This window comes from Hydra viridissima, unplaced genomic scaffold (assembly GCF_058129835.1).
Source record: "Hydra viridissima isolate aposymbiotic clone 2 unplaced genomic scaffold, HvirCarnegie_v1 scaffold_14, whole genome shotgun sequence".
Lineage (NCBI taxonomy): Eukaryota > Metazoa > Cnidaria > Hydrozoa > Anthoathecata > Hydridae > Hydra > Hydra viridissima.
The window spans coordinates 5621792-5635809 of record NW_028324313.1 but is presented as its reverse complement, the minus strand read 5'-3'; the positions used below and the strand labels follow the sequence as shown (position 1 = coordinate 5635809).

The 14018-nt window shown below is 32.2% G+C and overlaps 3 protein-coding genes across 3 annotated transcripts; 2 read left to right on the top strand and 1 right to left on the bottom strand.

Annotated features, from left to right (window-relative positions):
- The first annotated feature begins 961 nt into the window (after positions 1-961).
- On the top strand, positions 962-6878 carry LOC145193822 (uncharacterized). The gene has a single exon (XM_090071759.1). It carries the CDS (start codon positions 1370-1372, stop codon positions 5270-5272), a length of 3903 nt encoding a protein of 1300 aa, XP_089927885.1. The 5' UTR covers positions 962-1369; the 3' UTR covers positions 5273-6878.
- Positions 6123-6683, top strand: LOC145187013 (uncharacterized). Its single transcript, XM_080063318.2, has one exon. The coding sequence runs from the start codon at positions 6123-6125 to the stop codon at positions 6681-6683; it is 561 nt and encodes a 186-aa protein (XP_079919444.2).
- A 916-nt stretch (positions 6879-7794) lies between the features above and the next one.
- On the bottom strand, positions 7795-9733 carry LOC149879036 (uncharacterized). Its single transcript, XM_090071798.1, has 2 exons — positions 9257-9733; positions 7795-9111 (listed from the first exon to the last, which is right to left on the bottom strand). The coding sequence occupies exon 2, from the start codon at positions 9081-9083 to the stop codon at positions 7854-7856; it is 1230 nt and encodes a 409-aa protein (XP_089927924.1). The 5' UTR covers positions 9084-9111; positions 9257-9733; the 3' UTR covers positions 7795-7853.
- Positions 9734-14018: the final 4285 nt, after the last annotated feature.

Sequence of the window (14018 nt, the reverse complement as noted above, 5' to 3'; positions counted from 1 at the left end):
AAATTAGTTGGGATGCAGCACAAAGATGAAATAGATGAAGCCATTTTTTTAACGATTTTCATAAACCTGGTATGCAACGCCTTCTAAACATTCTTGCTCCACTTTACAAGCCGCTTCATCGAAAGACAATAGCGAAGCAATTAAGGAAGTAATACTATCAAAACAAGAACGATCTTAGAGCTAAATTTAAGTCAGTTACCCATATTGCCAAATCAACCGATTTGTGGAAGAATAGGGTTAGATCCTATTGGCTTTGTATAACAGCCCATTATTTAACAAAGAAGTTCAAATACAAATCAAATATAGTTTGCTCTCGTAGATTTTACGGAAGACAGTTAAATAGTAGACTTACAGCATTCTTGCAAAAAGAAATTACTAAATTTGAAATTGATACTAAACTAATAAATTGCATTCAGTGTTGCTAACTTTATTCATCGAAGAGAAAGATGTAACATGAGCTCAAGAAACTTACGTTACTCAATGATACTTAAAGAGAAGATATTGTTAAACTTACTTTAAAACTTGATATTTAATGTAACTCAGAATGGAAGTAATTCGCTCATATAGTTTGTATTTTTTATTTTTCATATTTTTTTATATTTCACTAGTGTAGTTTGTATTTCATATTTTTATATTATGATGATGTGGAAGAAATTTTATACATTTTATTATGGAATATGTCTTTTAAAAATGCCAATCCGGGGTTATAAAATACGTTTCAAATGGGACTCAGTGATATGGTTAATCGATGCCTTTTTCTTGTTCCAGCGATTGATTTTGTTTACATAATTGTACATTGTTAATATTCTTAAATAAAAGCATTTAAATCTTATTTGGCTTTTACTTTTGCTTTAAAAATGTCAAAATTTTAGTAGTAATCTGTTTTAAAACACATACTAGTTCTTTTTTTTGCTTCAGAGTTTTCATACAGTTAGAATAAATTGGTCTGCATTTTACAATCATTTTCTAAATTTCGAATTGATATTCAGCGTGGTTCTTGTTAATAGCGGTAAAGTGGTTGTAGAAACTATATAAATAAGACTGGGACTTAATGAGAATGGAGGAGCGTGTGAGCACGTTTTATAATTTGGAGTGCTCTTTCTTTTGGCGGCTTTTTGGAATTTGGGGTTCGAAGTTTAATAATGGCGTAACGTTGTAGTTTTTATTCTAAGAAATATTAAAGTTTACACTCGTTCATTATTGATATAATTAACATTTATTAAAGTCCATGTATGTGGATTTTAAATGGTGACCTCGACGTGATTATAAAAATAAATTGATATTGTTTTACTGCTGAATTATCTGTGTATTAAGTAAAAGTGAAGTCAATACACAAAAAGATATAAAGTTGATTGAAAATCGTTTTAAAATGAGTGTAAATTTAAATAAAAAGAAAAGAATTAGAAGCGGACATCGACAACATGTTGTTAGAATAGGAGAAGAGCTTGAATACATTAAGGACAACGCAGAAAGGTTGAAATCATGTTTGGAAAACTTAAGTCTAAAGTTAAACCTTATACAAACATTGGATAACGATATTTTAGCCATGATAGATGACGAAGAAGCCATTGATATTGAAATTAACGAAAGCTCACATTTTCTTGATGAAATTCAGTTATTAATCATTCGAGCTCAAAATTTTTTAAAGACAGTAAGTAAAGGAGAAATTTCATCCAAGTCAATAGTCAGTTTATGTAACAGTAATATAAATTTACCTAAAATTACATTGGAGGAATTTGATGGGAACATTTTAAATTGGAGAGGATTTTGGGAACAGTTTAAAACAACTATCGGTGAAAATAACACTTTAAGTGACATAGAGAAATTTACTTATTTAAAAACATTGCTTAAAGGAAGTGCCCATGATTTAATTTATGGGTTAACATTAACATCAAATAATTATGAAAAAGCTATAACCATGTTGACTCAACGATATGGGAATACTCAAGTATTAATTTCAACCAATATGGACAACTTACTTAAATTACCAAAGGTTAGATCAATTGATGACTTGGTTAAACTTTGTATGGTCTATGATAAACTTGAAACTAGTGTTAGAAACTTAAATGACCTTGGAGCGGAAACAGCTACATATGGATCAATGCTAATAAATATTTTATTTGATCGCATTCCAACAGAATTAAAAATTATTATCTCAAGAAAATTCAAACACGAAAATTGGAACTTAAATGAACTTATTGAAATTTTTAATGAAGAACTTTGTGCTCGTGAGCGTTGTTCAGCAGTTGGTAGGACATCAGATATTAATGATGTAGATTTTCAAAATGAATTCACTGCTCAAACACTTCATGTAGATACAAAAAAAACCTTGGTTTGCTACTTTTGTAATAAGAATCATTTTTCTAATAAATGTTTAAATGTGACTGATAGAGAAAGTAGGAAAAATATATTAAGAAAACAAGGGCGTTGTTTCATTTGCATGGAAAAAGGGCATATTTCCAAAAGTTGTAAAGTGTTGTATAAGTGTGTGAAATGTAATGGAAACCATAATGTAAGCATATGTAATACCTCCAGTAAACAAAAAAGAGATAGACAATATTTTAATGATTCCCAGTCAAAGGAAACTATTACAAATCATGTAAATTGCTTACAACAAACGATATTGCTACAAACAGCAACTGCTTTAACTAAAAATACTAATGATAAAAAAGAGGAAAATTCAAGATTATTATTTGATTGTTGTAGTCAGCGAACATATTGTACCGAAACACTAAGAAAGAAACTAAATCTTAAAGTATTACGACAAGAAACAGTTTTAATGAAACGATTTGCTTCAGATGAAGGAATTCTGAGAACATTAGATGTAGTACACATTTGTGTGCGTGGAAAAACCAAACCTGTCAATATATATATCGAAGCTCTTTGCTTACCTTTCCTGTGTTCCCCGTTGCAAAATCAAGATTTGAAATTGACATTAAAAACCTATCCTTATTTTAAAAATTTACAATTAGCAGAAAATGATTTAGTGGGGAACAATCTCGAAATTGACATTTTAATTGGAATGGATAATTATTATAAATTTATGACAGGGCGTATTATCAGGAAAACCTTTGATGGACCAGTAGCCTTAGAAAGTAATTTGGGGTGGGTTATTTGTGGCCCAACAAACATGACCGTTAAAAGAAGTTATACAGCTTCAAATTATTATTCAACGCATGTCATACATATTAATACCTTACAGGTTGACAATGATAGTTTAAAATCTAATCTAATGAAATTTTGGGAAATTGAAGGCTTAGGAGTAGAAGAAAATGAAGTTTACTATAATTTTCAAAATAAAGTGTACCATGATGGAAAAAGATATGTAGTTGCCTTACCATTTAAACCATTTCATTACACTCTTCCTGATAACTATTCAAATAGTGAAAAAAGGCTTGAATCATTAAAACGGCGACTTGACAAGGATGAAGCACTTCTACACAAGTATAATAATATCATTTACCAATATTTAAAAGATGGAATCATTCAAAAGGTCACAGACTCTGGCTTGCCAGGTAGAATTCATTATATGCCTCATACAGCTGTCATTCGTTTGGATAAAGATACAACGAAAGTGAGAATAGTGTTTGATGCATCGTCAAAAAATGATAAACATCCATCACTAAATGACTGTCTGTATTCCGGTCCCTGTTTGTTGACCTTGTTATTTGATATATTAGTTCGATTCAGACTTCACAAGATTGCTATAATATCAGACATCAAACAAGCATTTCTGAATATTGGTATTACTCCTTCTGACCAAGATTATTTGCGCTTCATTTGGTTTGATGATGTATTCTCACAAAATCCAGAAAAAATAATATTTCGCTTTAAACGTGTTGTTTTTGGATTAACATGCAGTCCATTTCTACTAAATGCAACAATACGAGAACATTTAAAAAACTATGTTAAGGAATTTGAAGATTTTGTTTCACAGATTCTTTGTAATCTGTATGTGGATGATACTGCAACTGGATTTAATAATGTTGCTGATGCCTTTGAATTTTTTCAAAGAGCCCATAAGGTGATGAAAGAAGGTGGATTCGAATTAGCAAAGTGGGCATCTAACTCAAAAGAATTAATAAACTTAATAAAGTCTCAGGTTGATATACCTAACACTGAACAGCATAAGAAAGTTCTAGGACTCAGTTGGGACACCAAGTTGGATGAACTTGTTTTTTGTTTTGATGAATTAGTGGATGAGGCACTTAAATTGCCACGAACTAAACGTTCCTTATTAAGTATCAGTTCAAAAATATATGATCCTCTTGGACTGTTGTTTCCAATTACTATTCAATCAAAAATGATGTTCCAGAGAATATGTACAGAAAAGATGGACTGGGATGATCTCTTGCCTAATGATGTCTGGACACAGTGGTATAAATGGTTATACGGACTTAAAGAACTTAGTAGTTTACACATACCAAGATGTTTATTTATTGACATAGCTAAACAAGTAAAGTCTGTGCAAATTCATGGCTTTTGTGACAGTTCAACACAAGCATACACAGCATTGTGTTATTTACGAATTGAAGCTTATGATATGGTTGTTGTAAACTTACTTACAGCAAAAGCGAAGGTTGCTCCATTAAAAAAGCAAACGGTTCCAAGACTTGAACTCTTGGGTTGTCTAATGTTAAGCAAATTAGTAAATTCTGTAAAAAATGCAATTAATAGTGTACTTCATATTGAAAGGATTTACTATTGGACTGATTCAAAAATTTGTTTATCGTGGATTCATGGAGTAAATAAGGAATGGAAATGTTGGGTTGAAAACCGTGTTAATTTAATACGAAGTTTATCTACAATTAATGATTGGCATTTTGTTTCTGGAACCAACAACCCTGCTGATATTCCAACTAGAGAAAATGATTTAAATGTAGTACTCAAAAGTAAGAGTTACTGGAATGGACCCGAGTTTTTAAGGCTTGACCCTACTCATTGGACTGCGGAAAACAATTGTGAAGATGAATTAACAAAATCGTCTATCAATTCCGAGATGAAAAAACAAAAAAGTAATTTAAAAGGAATTGCTGATTTGGAAAATATGTTGGATCAATCCAGTATTGATTGTACTGTTTTTAGTATGCTGGAAAATGCCACGGTGGTGGAGGGAGTTTTAATAATTGTGAACTTACACGAGGTAATAAAAATAGATAGCTTCAGCTCAATGAACAAACTTTTATTAGTAACCTCATATGTGATGCGAATCATAAATAATTTGTTATATCGAATAAAAAGAAGAAAAAAGAAAACTATAGGGTTATATTAGTACAGAAGAAGTAATGCATGCTGAAATTATGTGGGTTAAAACAGAACAATTGTTAGCAAAAAAGCTTAATGAGTTTCCTGATATTTATCAATCCTTAAATTTAAAATATGATAGTGATGGTGTTTTACGATTACATGGACGTTTACCTAATGCAATTGTGGAAATTGATATTAAACATCCTATTTGTCTCTGAACCAATTCTACGTTCACAAAATTACTAATATTACAAGCACATGAAAAAACAGGCCATGCTGGAATAAACAGCACCTTGAATGAAATACGATCAAGGTATTGGTTTTCCAGAGGAAGAAAAAGGATTTTATCCATTATAAAACATTGTGTTATTTGCAAAAAGGCACAAGGTAAAACTATGAAAGGTTCTGAACCACCTATTCTTCCAGATTATCGTTTAAACAGTGATTTTGCTTTTGCTAATACAGGAGTTGACTTTACTGGACCATTTTACATAAAGAATATCTATTCAGACACCAATGCGTTGCATAAAGCCTATCTGCTTTTATTTACATGTGCAGTGACAAGAAATGTACACCTGGAATTGACCCCAAGTATGGACGTCCCTTCAGTTATTTGCGCACTTAAACGATTTTTTGCTAGAAGAGGATATGTCAAAATGTTTATTAGTGACAATTTTTCTACATTTAAATCAAACGAACTATCAAAATTTTTACGTGATAAACTTATAAATTGGAAATTTATTTTGCCGCTTTCCCCATGGTGGGGAGGGTTTTACGAGAGGTTAATACGTATAATTAAAGGAACGTTAAGAAAAACGTTGGGGAAAGCCCGACTGACCTTTGATCAACTAAACACAGAATTAGCTGAAGTAGAAATGATTGTAAATAGCCGACCCTTGTGTTACGTGTCTAATGAACACGACGTGGAACCGTTGACCCCTTCTCATTTGACTGTGGGGAGAAGACTTCTTAGTCAAGCAGGGTCGGTTGATACAGAGGATCCTGACCAGATTGAAATTAATGCGTTGGAACGTTTTGAACACCTGAAGACTTCAATCGAATATTTTAAAACAAGATTTTACAAAGAATACTTAAATGAACTACGGGAACACCACGTTTATAATCGTCGGAAATATGATGTTATAAATAACATTCAAATAAATGATATGGTGTTGATTAAAGACGACAATAAATTGCCTCGAAGCTGTTGGAAAAAGGGTGTAGTGATCGATAAAATAACTGGAAGCGATGGGAAGGTTCGGGGGGCTGTACTACGCGTAATTGGAAAGAATGGGATTGCTGTAAAGTTGAAACGTGACTTAAAGCGCTTGGTTCCTTTGGAACTTCAATCGAGCTGTGGACCTCCAATCGATCTACCGGAGAAACGGGTGTCGGCGAAAACTGCAGAGTTAAAGATGAAGCTGACCAACCAGTGATTAGAGATAGTGATCTCTAAGGTGGGGAGTGTAGAAACTATATAAATAAGACTGGGACTTAATGAGAATGGAGGAGCGTGTGAGCACGTTTTATAATTTGGAGTGCTCTTTCTTTTGGCGGCTTTTTGGAATTTGGGGTTCGAAGTTTAATAATGGCGTAACGTTGTAGTTTTTATTCTAAGAAATATTAAGGTTTACACTCGTTCATTACTGATATAATTAACATTTATTAAAGTCCATGTATGTGGATTTTAAAGTGGTTGTTGTTATTCAGCGTGGTTGTTAACAACAATTACGATAACCAAAATGAAAATTATTTGGGTGTATAAACCTTTACTAGGAAGTCTATCGGAATCCCATGCCCCTGACAAAAATCGATTTTTAATCAAATAATTTATACTTACTTGATTTATAATTTTTGCAAAACTTTTTGAAAGGTCCAATTCCAACCTAATCATATTTGATTACCCGTTGCATGAGTTGTGAAAAATGTTTAGGGACTTAAGCGTTGATTAACGGCTTTGAATTTTTTCCAACATTTAAAAAACTTTCACAAAAACGGAATATTTTTTTCCGAAATAGAATTTTTTGCGATGGAATTCCTTTACTGTCATGAGATTTTCACTCTCCACATAAAAATATACTTTTTTTTGGAAAAATGTATTTTGCACTAATTAATATTTAAATTGTTTAATTATGTAAAAACAAACTTTAAATTTTCTTCAATTTTTGACGGCAACCGCCGATGGCTTTTATCTCTCGATTAAAGCCGGTGTCGCGTGACTAATGTTCTCCCCATATTTTTGTCCCCCCGGAAAGTATATACCGGGACAAACTTTCCCACCGGAAAGTATATTCTAGTATAAACATTCCGGGGGGATACATTATTTCTTCCCCGCCCGTAATAAGTATTCCCCCGATAATATTTTTACTAAAACTTTTGTTTTTTTGATAAAACATAAGTTATTATTGTTACGCTAATTTATTTATTAAATAACATGCCTAAACGTTAATTATGACCGATACCAAGGAACGTTAATATGCATGGCGGATCTTATGTAGAATTTTCACATGGCCCCCAGTATTTTACTTTTAAAAAAAACAATCAAAGTAAAATAAAAACGTAATTTAGCAGTTAAAATACAGTTTAAAAATACTAAATAACATGTTCTAAATGTTGATAATTTGCATCCCCTTCTTGCGTTCATGTTTACGAGAGACGGTTTTTGGAAAAGGTGTGATGATTGATGTTTCCAAACAGCAAATGAGATAAGAGCGCATCATTTTGTTTTCAAATGTTTGCGTCATACCATTATTTCCATAAATTGCCAATTGAAATGCAAAGGCAGCTGCATAAACACCGCAGTCCGATGTATTCGGTTGTAGTGCGCATGGTACTACTGTTACTGGAAGAAAAACTTCGGGATTAACAAGTTTAACATAGAGTTGTCTCATTTGAGCTTTAACATAGTTTGAAACTGAGCTATTAAGGCTATCTAAATACAAAACTTCTCCTTCAATGCATGCAGTTGTCACCCAATGGTTGACGTCGTGAAGAATGATGATCGACTCACAGGTGACTGCTTCGAACCCAGATCGCGTCAGAACTAGAAGAGTTGATTGATTGTTTTTGTTACCAAGATGTGTTGAAACCATTTTGTTGACCGCATCTATAATTCTGTCGTTCAACCATGCGTCTGAAGTCAGGATCTGTTTATCTCCAATTGTTAGATTGTACTTTGAAACCCACGGTTCTGATTTTGAAACCTTTTTTTGATAATCGATTTTTTCGACTGAATTTTTTAATGCTTCTGTTGCTATAACTTCATCAATACTCTGACCGGAGGTTGCAGTTTTAATTGACATGGTGTATTTCTGTGGTTCATTCCATCTTTTTAGGTTGATAGCGTTAACAACTTGTTTCAATATTCTTTTTTTATCTTGCAACCGATAAACTCCTTTGTCTAAAACATCTATTATTGTGTAAGGGCCGTGGAATCTTGGAGCTAACTTATCGCCCATTCGTGTGTCTTTGCGTCTATTGCATTTCAAAACTTCGTCGCCAACTGCAAATGATTGAGCTAAATGTTTAATATCGTAAAGTTTCTTCTGTGTATTTTGTGCCATTGTAATGTTCTTTTTAGCTGCGTTTCTTTTCGCGACAATTTTTTCAGCGAACTCAGCCATTCGCAATCCTTGTTTGGCTTCGTCAATTTTAGTATCCCACAGATAAATCTCTCTTGCCCGGTTTTCCAAGTCGATTGGAATCTGAGCTTTAACTCCATACATAATCTCAAAGGGAGAGTATTTTGTAGAAACTTGTTTATTTATTCGATATGCAAAAGCTACCGGGTCCAGAAGTTCATCCCAGTCGTTTGCTTCGTTGTTAACAAGCTTCATTATATGGGTAATCAATGTTTGGTTGAACCTTTTGTGCAAAATAAGTAAGTTATAGCTAGTAACTGTTGTATTTAAAACTATTAAATAATGCCCCTTTTTTACACAAAAAACAAATTTAAAAGTTATTATAAAAACTATACAAAAATAAAAAAAAGAGTATAACCATGTATCACCTTTCTGTCAGTCCATTAGTCTGGGGATGATATGCTGACGTTTTTGCGGATTTTATGTCTAATTTCAATAAAAGATCTTCCACGAGCTTGTTACAAAACTCACGTCCTTGATCGTGAAGAAGAATGTGGCAAGCCCCAAATCTAAATACCAGACGAAGAATGAAACGATGAATAGAATCCGCATCCTTGTCCGTAATGGAATCAACTTCAGCCCATCTAGTCAGGTATTCTGTTGCTACTACAATATACTTCTTTCCGTTCTTAGTTTCTTTCAACGGACCAATTAGATCTATTCCTCAACGGTGAAAAATGTCATGAACTGGGATTGGATGGAGCGTCGCAGGTGATGGTTTGTTGTTAGGATTCGCACGTTGACATTCAGGGCAGGATCCGACAAATTCGCGTATGTCTTTTGAAATCGACTTCCACCAATACCTGTCAGTTGCTTTTTTGATCGTGGCGTTTTGCCCAAAGTGACATCCTCCAACTATGTTGTCTTTCGTATACTTCGATGGATATTCTTTTTTCCCGAGATATATAACCAGAATCTCGCTTTCTTCTTTTTCCATATTCTTTTTTCAAATAGTTAAATAAAACAAAAACAACTTATATTTGCAAGTTTTGTACTTTTATGTAACTAGTTGTATAATAATAGTTCACAAATATTCTTGTTCTTTACTGATAGCAAATGACTGTAATAAATAGAAATTGTAAGTTATTTCATAAAAATGATCCGCAATTTTATGAAATTTTTTCACTAAGCATAACAAAATGCTCATACAGATTTGAATAACTAGTTCATAAATAGTCCAAAATCGAAAATTTACGAGCCTTTGCTTTTTAAAACATTCGAAAAAACGTTCTAAACTTGCACGAAGTAATTTTGTTAATAATCAAACGTAATTTTAGTTATTGTTATCAATTTGTTTAAAGAAACCGAGTTTAAACTTATCTGACATTCTTTTTTTTATTTTTATTGATGCGTCTTATTCAATTGAAACTTTGTTTTTTATGTAGTTTAATTTAGCATTTAAAGAGATTATATATTTATAAAGATTTATTATTTTATGAGATCATTCTTTAACATTTTATGGCGCAATCATATCAATTTGTATATTTAAGAAAATATTTAGGGGGAACTAATGTCACGGAGGAAATTTTATTTCGCACATGAAGGAAAAAATTATACAAGGGGGGAAATATTATTTCGAAATAAATTTTCCCCCCGGAAAGCATATTTCGGCCAGGGGGAAGTTTTATAATGGGGAATATTTATTTCGTGACACCGGCTTCTAAAAAATTTTCTAGCAGCGGCCGTCAATCGGAAAGCAGTAGCTGCTGTAGGTAGAGGCAAAAAAATTTTGGGAGACGGACGGCAATGTTTTGCTCCTCCAAAAAGAGTTCGTGTTTTGGTATAATGTTACTTTGCCGCCGGAAGGGATTATTAACGCTGATGCGTTATATCACCATAAAAAATAACGTTTGATCAAAAAGCGCAATATAAAGGAAGTTTTCGAAAAAGTGCGCTCCCTCGGAAAAGTGATGTAGCCAAGGATTGGCATGGATAGGAAGCAAACCACCATGTTTATTAAACTAACCCCCAATTACAAAACTCCTCCACCAAAAACGGTCCGCATACATGCAGAATAATTCCTAACATTATAACCCAGAAGCAGGGAATTCTCCTTAATACGCTGCTTTTCTTACTGATCAGTATGTTAAATTAACATAAAATGACTTTGTTACTAGATAAAAGTAAATAAAATAACTTACTTTTTACTTACTTACTAAGTAAAGTATAGTATTTCAATGATAAAAATTTACATTTACTTGTAATGGTAACTAGTTTTTTTTTTCAAATAGTTTTTATGAAAGTTGCCTATGTTAATTTTTGTTACTTTTACACATAAAAGTAATTTCATATTACGATGCAGTATTCTCTTACTTTTTAAAGTAAATATGACTTTTTTAAAATCTTATATTTACGTAAGATCACTTTCAAAAATAATTTACTTTTACATGTAAAAAGTAAATTACATTTCGATACAAACTATTTGTATAAGTATAAATCTAAATTACTTTTTAAAGTAAATTACTTTCACACGGCTTACTTTTAAAAGTAATTTACAAAAAGTAAAAAACTCTTATGTAAACTACTTTTACTTGTAATAAAAAAATAACGCGTTTTTAATAAGTTACGCATTTTTAAAATTAACTTTATGTAAGTAATTTTATATGTAATATAATGTTATTTTTTAAAAATTGAATTACTTTAAAATGTAAATGTATTTCATAATTTAATCTAAGTTATGTAAAGTAATTTTTTTTTAAAAGTAATTTTTGTTTTAAATCAAAATAAGTAAAAGTGCCATCCCTAGTCAGCAGAAAACTAAATATCGTCGCCTTAGAGGGCAGAGGTTCTATCTCCATTTTGGGTAGTTTTGCAGGAGAACAAAAACAAAGTTTGAGCATTAAGCATAAATCAGCAATTTCATTTTTTGTTAGTGTTAATGTTTTTTGATCAATTAGAACTATCAAACATGATAGGAATAATTCAACTTTTTTGAAATTATTAACATTGAAGAGATATGTATGGCACAAATTATAAAAGTCATCATGGAGATAGAACCTTTGCCTAAATTAATTGCGAGTTGAATGGAATTTTTGAAATTTATAAACATAATGAATCCAATTAAAATTCTTTTTTAATTAATACAAAATGCTTTTTATGATTGTGTAAACTATCAGATAATGACAATCATGGTTCAAACGTTTTAAAATTAGTAACATTTTGCGACAAATTTTACAATTACCATGGAGATAGAACCTTTACTCAAATTAACTGTGAATTGAACAGAATTTAAAAATTTGTAAACAATGTTTTTGTAATCAATATTATTAAATTCTAAGTGAAATCTTAATCTTAATTAGCAGAAAAATCAGAAAATTGTTATAATAGCAAAATTATATAACAGAATAATTATTATAGTAATACTGAAAAAAATGACTGACAAAAAACAAAGTCTTAGTTCTAGTTATCTTCATAGTCCGAGTTAAGAACAAAAATTGTTTTAATAGCAAAATTATATAACAGAATAATAATACTAATACTGAAAAAAATGACTGACAGAAAACTAAGTCTTAGTTCTAGTTGTCTTCATAGTCCGATTCAGCAATTTCTGACTCATCAGCAGTTGGTGCTGGTAAACAGTCTCTCATGGCTACTGCAGACGGTAGGCTGTAATACCATTGGGCATAATCTGGTGGAATAAAACGCGATTTCACCACGCGCATGAGATCTTTTTTTTTCGCATCCGAAATAGGCAGGCGAGTAGGATACAATGGCTGAGGCTCTAATCCTTCGATGTTGGATCGTCGTCCTCTTCCAGACTGTACATTTATTTCCATAAAGGTAGGCGACGTAATGCTATATTTGTACTGCATAATGAACGGTCTTGACTTTTCAAACTTTGCCCACTTAATATTCAACCAGTTGACGGTTTCACCTTTAATATTTTTTGTACGATTTTTCACAATTTTACCGCAAAGTTGTTTTGAGTCAAAAAAATCGGTGTGTTGCAGTGGTTTAACAAGATATGGACACGGATTCTTGCGCGCTGCAGCAATCAGAACTTCGTATTCTCGTGTAGTGTAAATTTTTTGATGGCTCTTACTGCGTTCAATAGTACTGTGCATAGAGTCAACTTCTAAATAAGAATGACCCGACTCCATATACTTCATATCGATGCATTCCAGGTGAGTTGTTTGAACAATGTACATCATTGTCGCAACAATAAATTGGTTTCTATTTTGTCCAGAGCATGTATCACTAAAAGAAGTCACCCTCTTCACAGAAACTGGAAGAGACTTCATATAATCTAACAGAGCTGTATTTATTTCATTGGCTCCTCGTTTACCTTCACTTTCGTCCCATAGGTAACAAATTCCTTTTTTGGTCGACGTTTCATAAATAGTAAAATTATAAACGGCAAGTTTCCGCATATAGAAAATTTGTGCATCACCTGCAAATGGAAGTGGTAACACTGCTTCGAGGTCAAAAGTTATAGAACGAATGGACTTGTCAGCAGCAGATGCAGTCTTATCAGAATTTTTTTCGTCCATAGCTTCCTTTTCACGAAATTTATGACTGTCATAATTTGGTCGTAGCGTTTCTTTATCATCACCACTGGCATTTCGAAAAGAATTGCAAATCGAGCATTGGTCTTTTTTGAGAATAAAAAATTTTATATTAAAATTAGTAACAAATATTCTTCGATATACACCGATAGAAACTGGATCTGTGATATTTTTCGTTGTGCAATAATCATCTTTGTATAGTCTATAAAGTTCCTCAATACTTAGTTCAGGACTAAGGTATTTTGCCTTTGATGAAGCCCAACAGTAGTGAGATTCGACCTGAGGAAAGCTTAGGATGTGATCTCGAACTGCATTGGTTCGCATTTCTGAAGTCTTATTGGCTGGAGTTTTTCTTTTTTTTGAATTTGGTGGTATGAAAAGACCAATCTCATTTTTATTTTTTACAACAAACTGAACAGTTTTCTTGCTTATGTCCAAAGTCGTGCAAAAAATTTTTGGCACACTCTAATGACATTGTTTTCATTCGCTTCCACTGGTAGATGATATGCACAGGATATTGTTTTTGGTCTTATTCCTGAATTGTCACGACGACGTGAAACATTGCTACTTTTCACTAAATGGCATATGAAATCTTTTTTTCTATTTTCACCCTCTAGTTGGTAGT

Bases quoted from the DNA above. Each gene is read 5' to 3' on its own strand.
- LOC145193822 (XM_090071759.1), top strand. From the start codon at position 1,370: ATGAGTGTAAATTTAAATAAAAAGAAAAGAATTAGAAGCGGACATCGA.
- LOC145187013 (XM_080063318.2), top strand. From the start codon at position 6,123: ATGATTGTAAATAGCCGACCCTTGTGTTACGTGTCTAATGAACACGAC.
- LOC149879036 (XM_090071798.1), bottom strand. From the start codon at position 9,083: ATGAAGCTTGTTAACAACGAAGCAAACGACTGGGATGAACTTCTGGAC.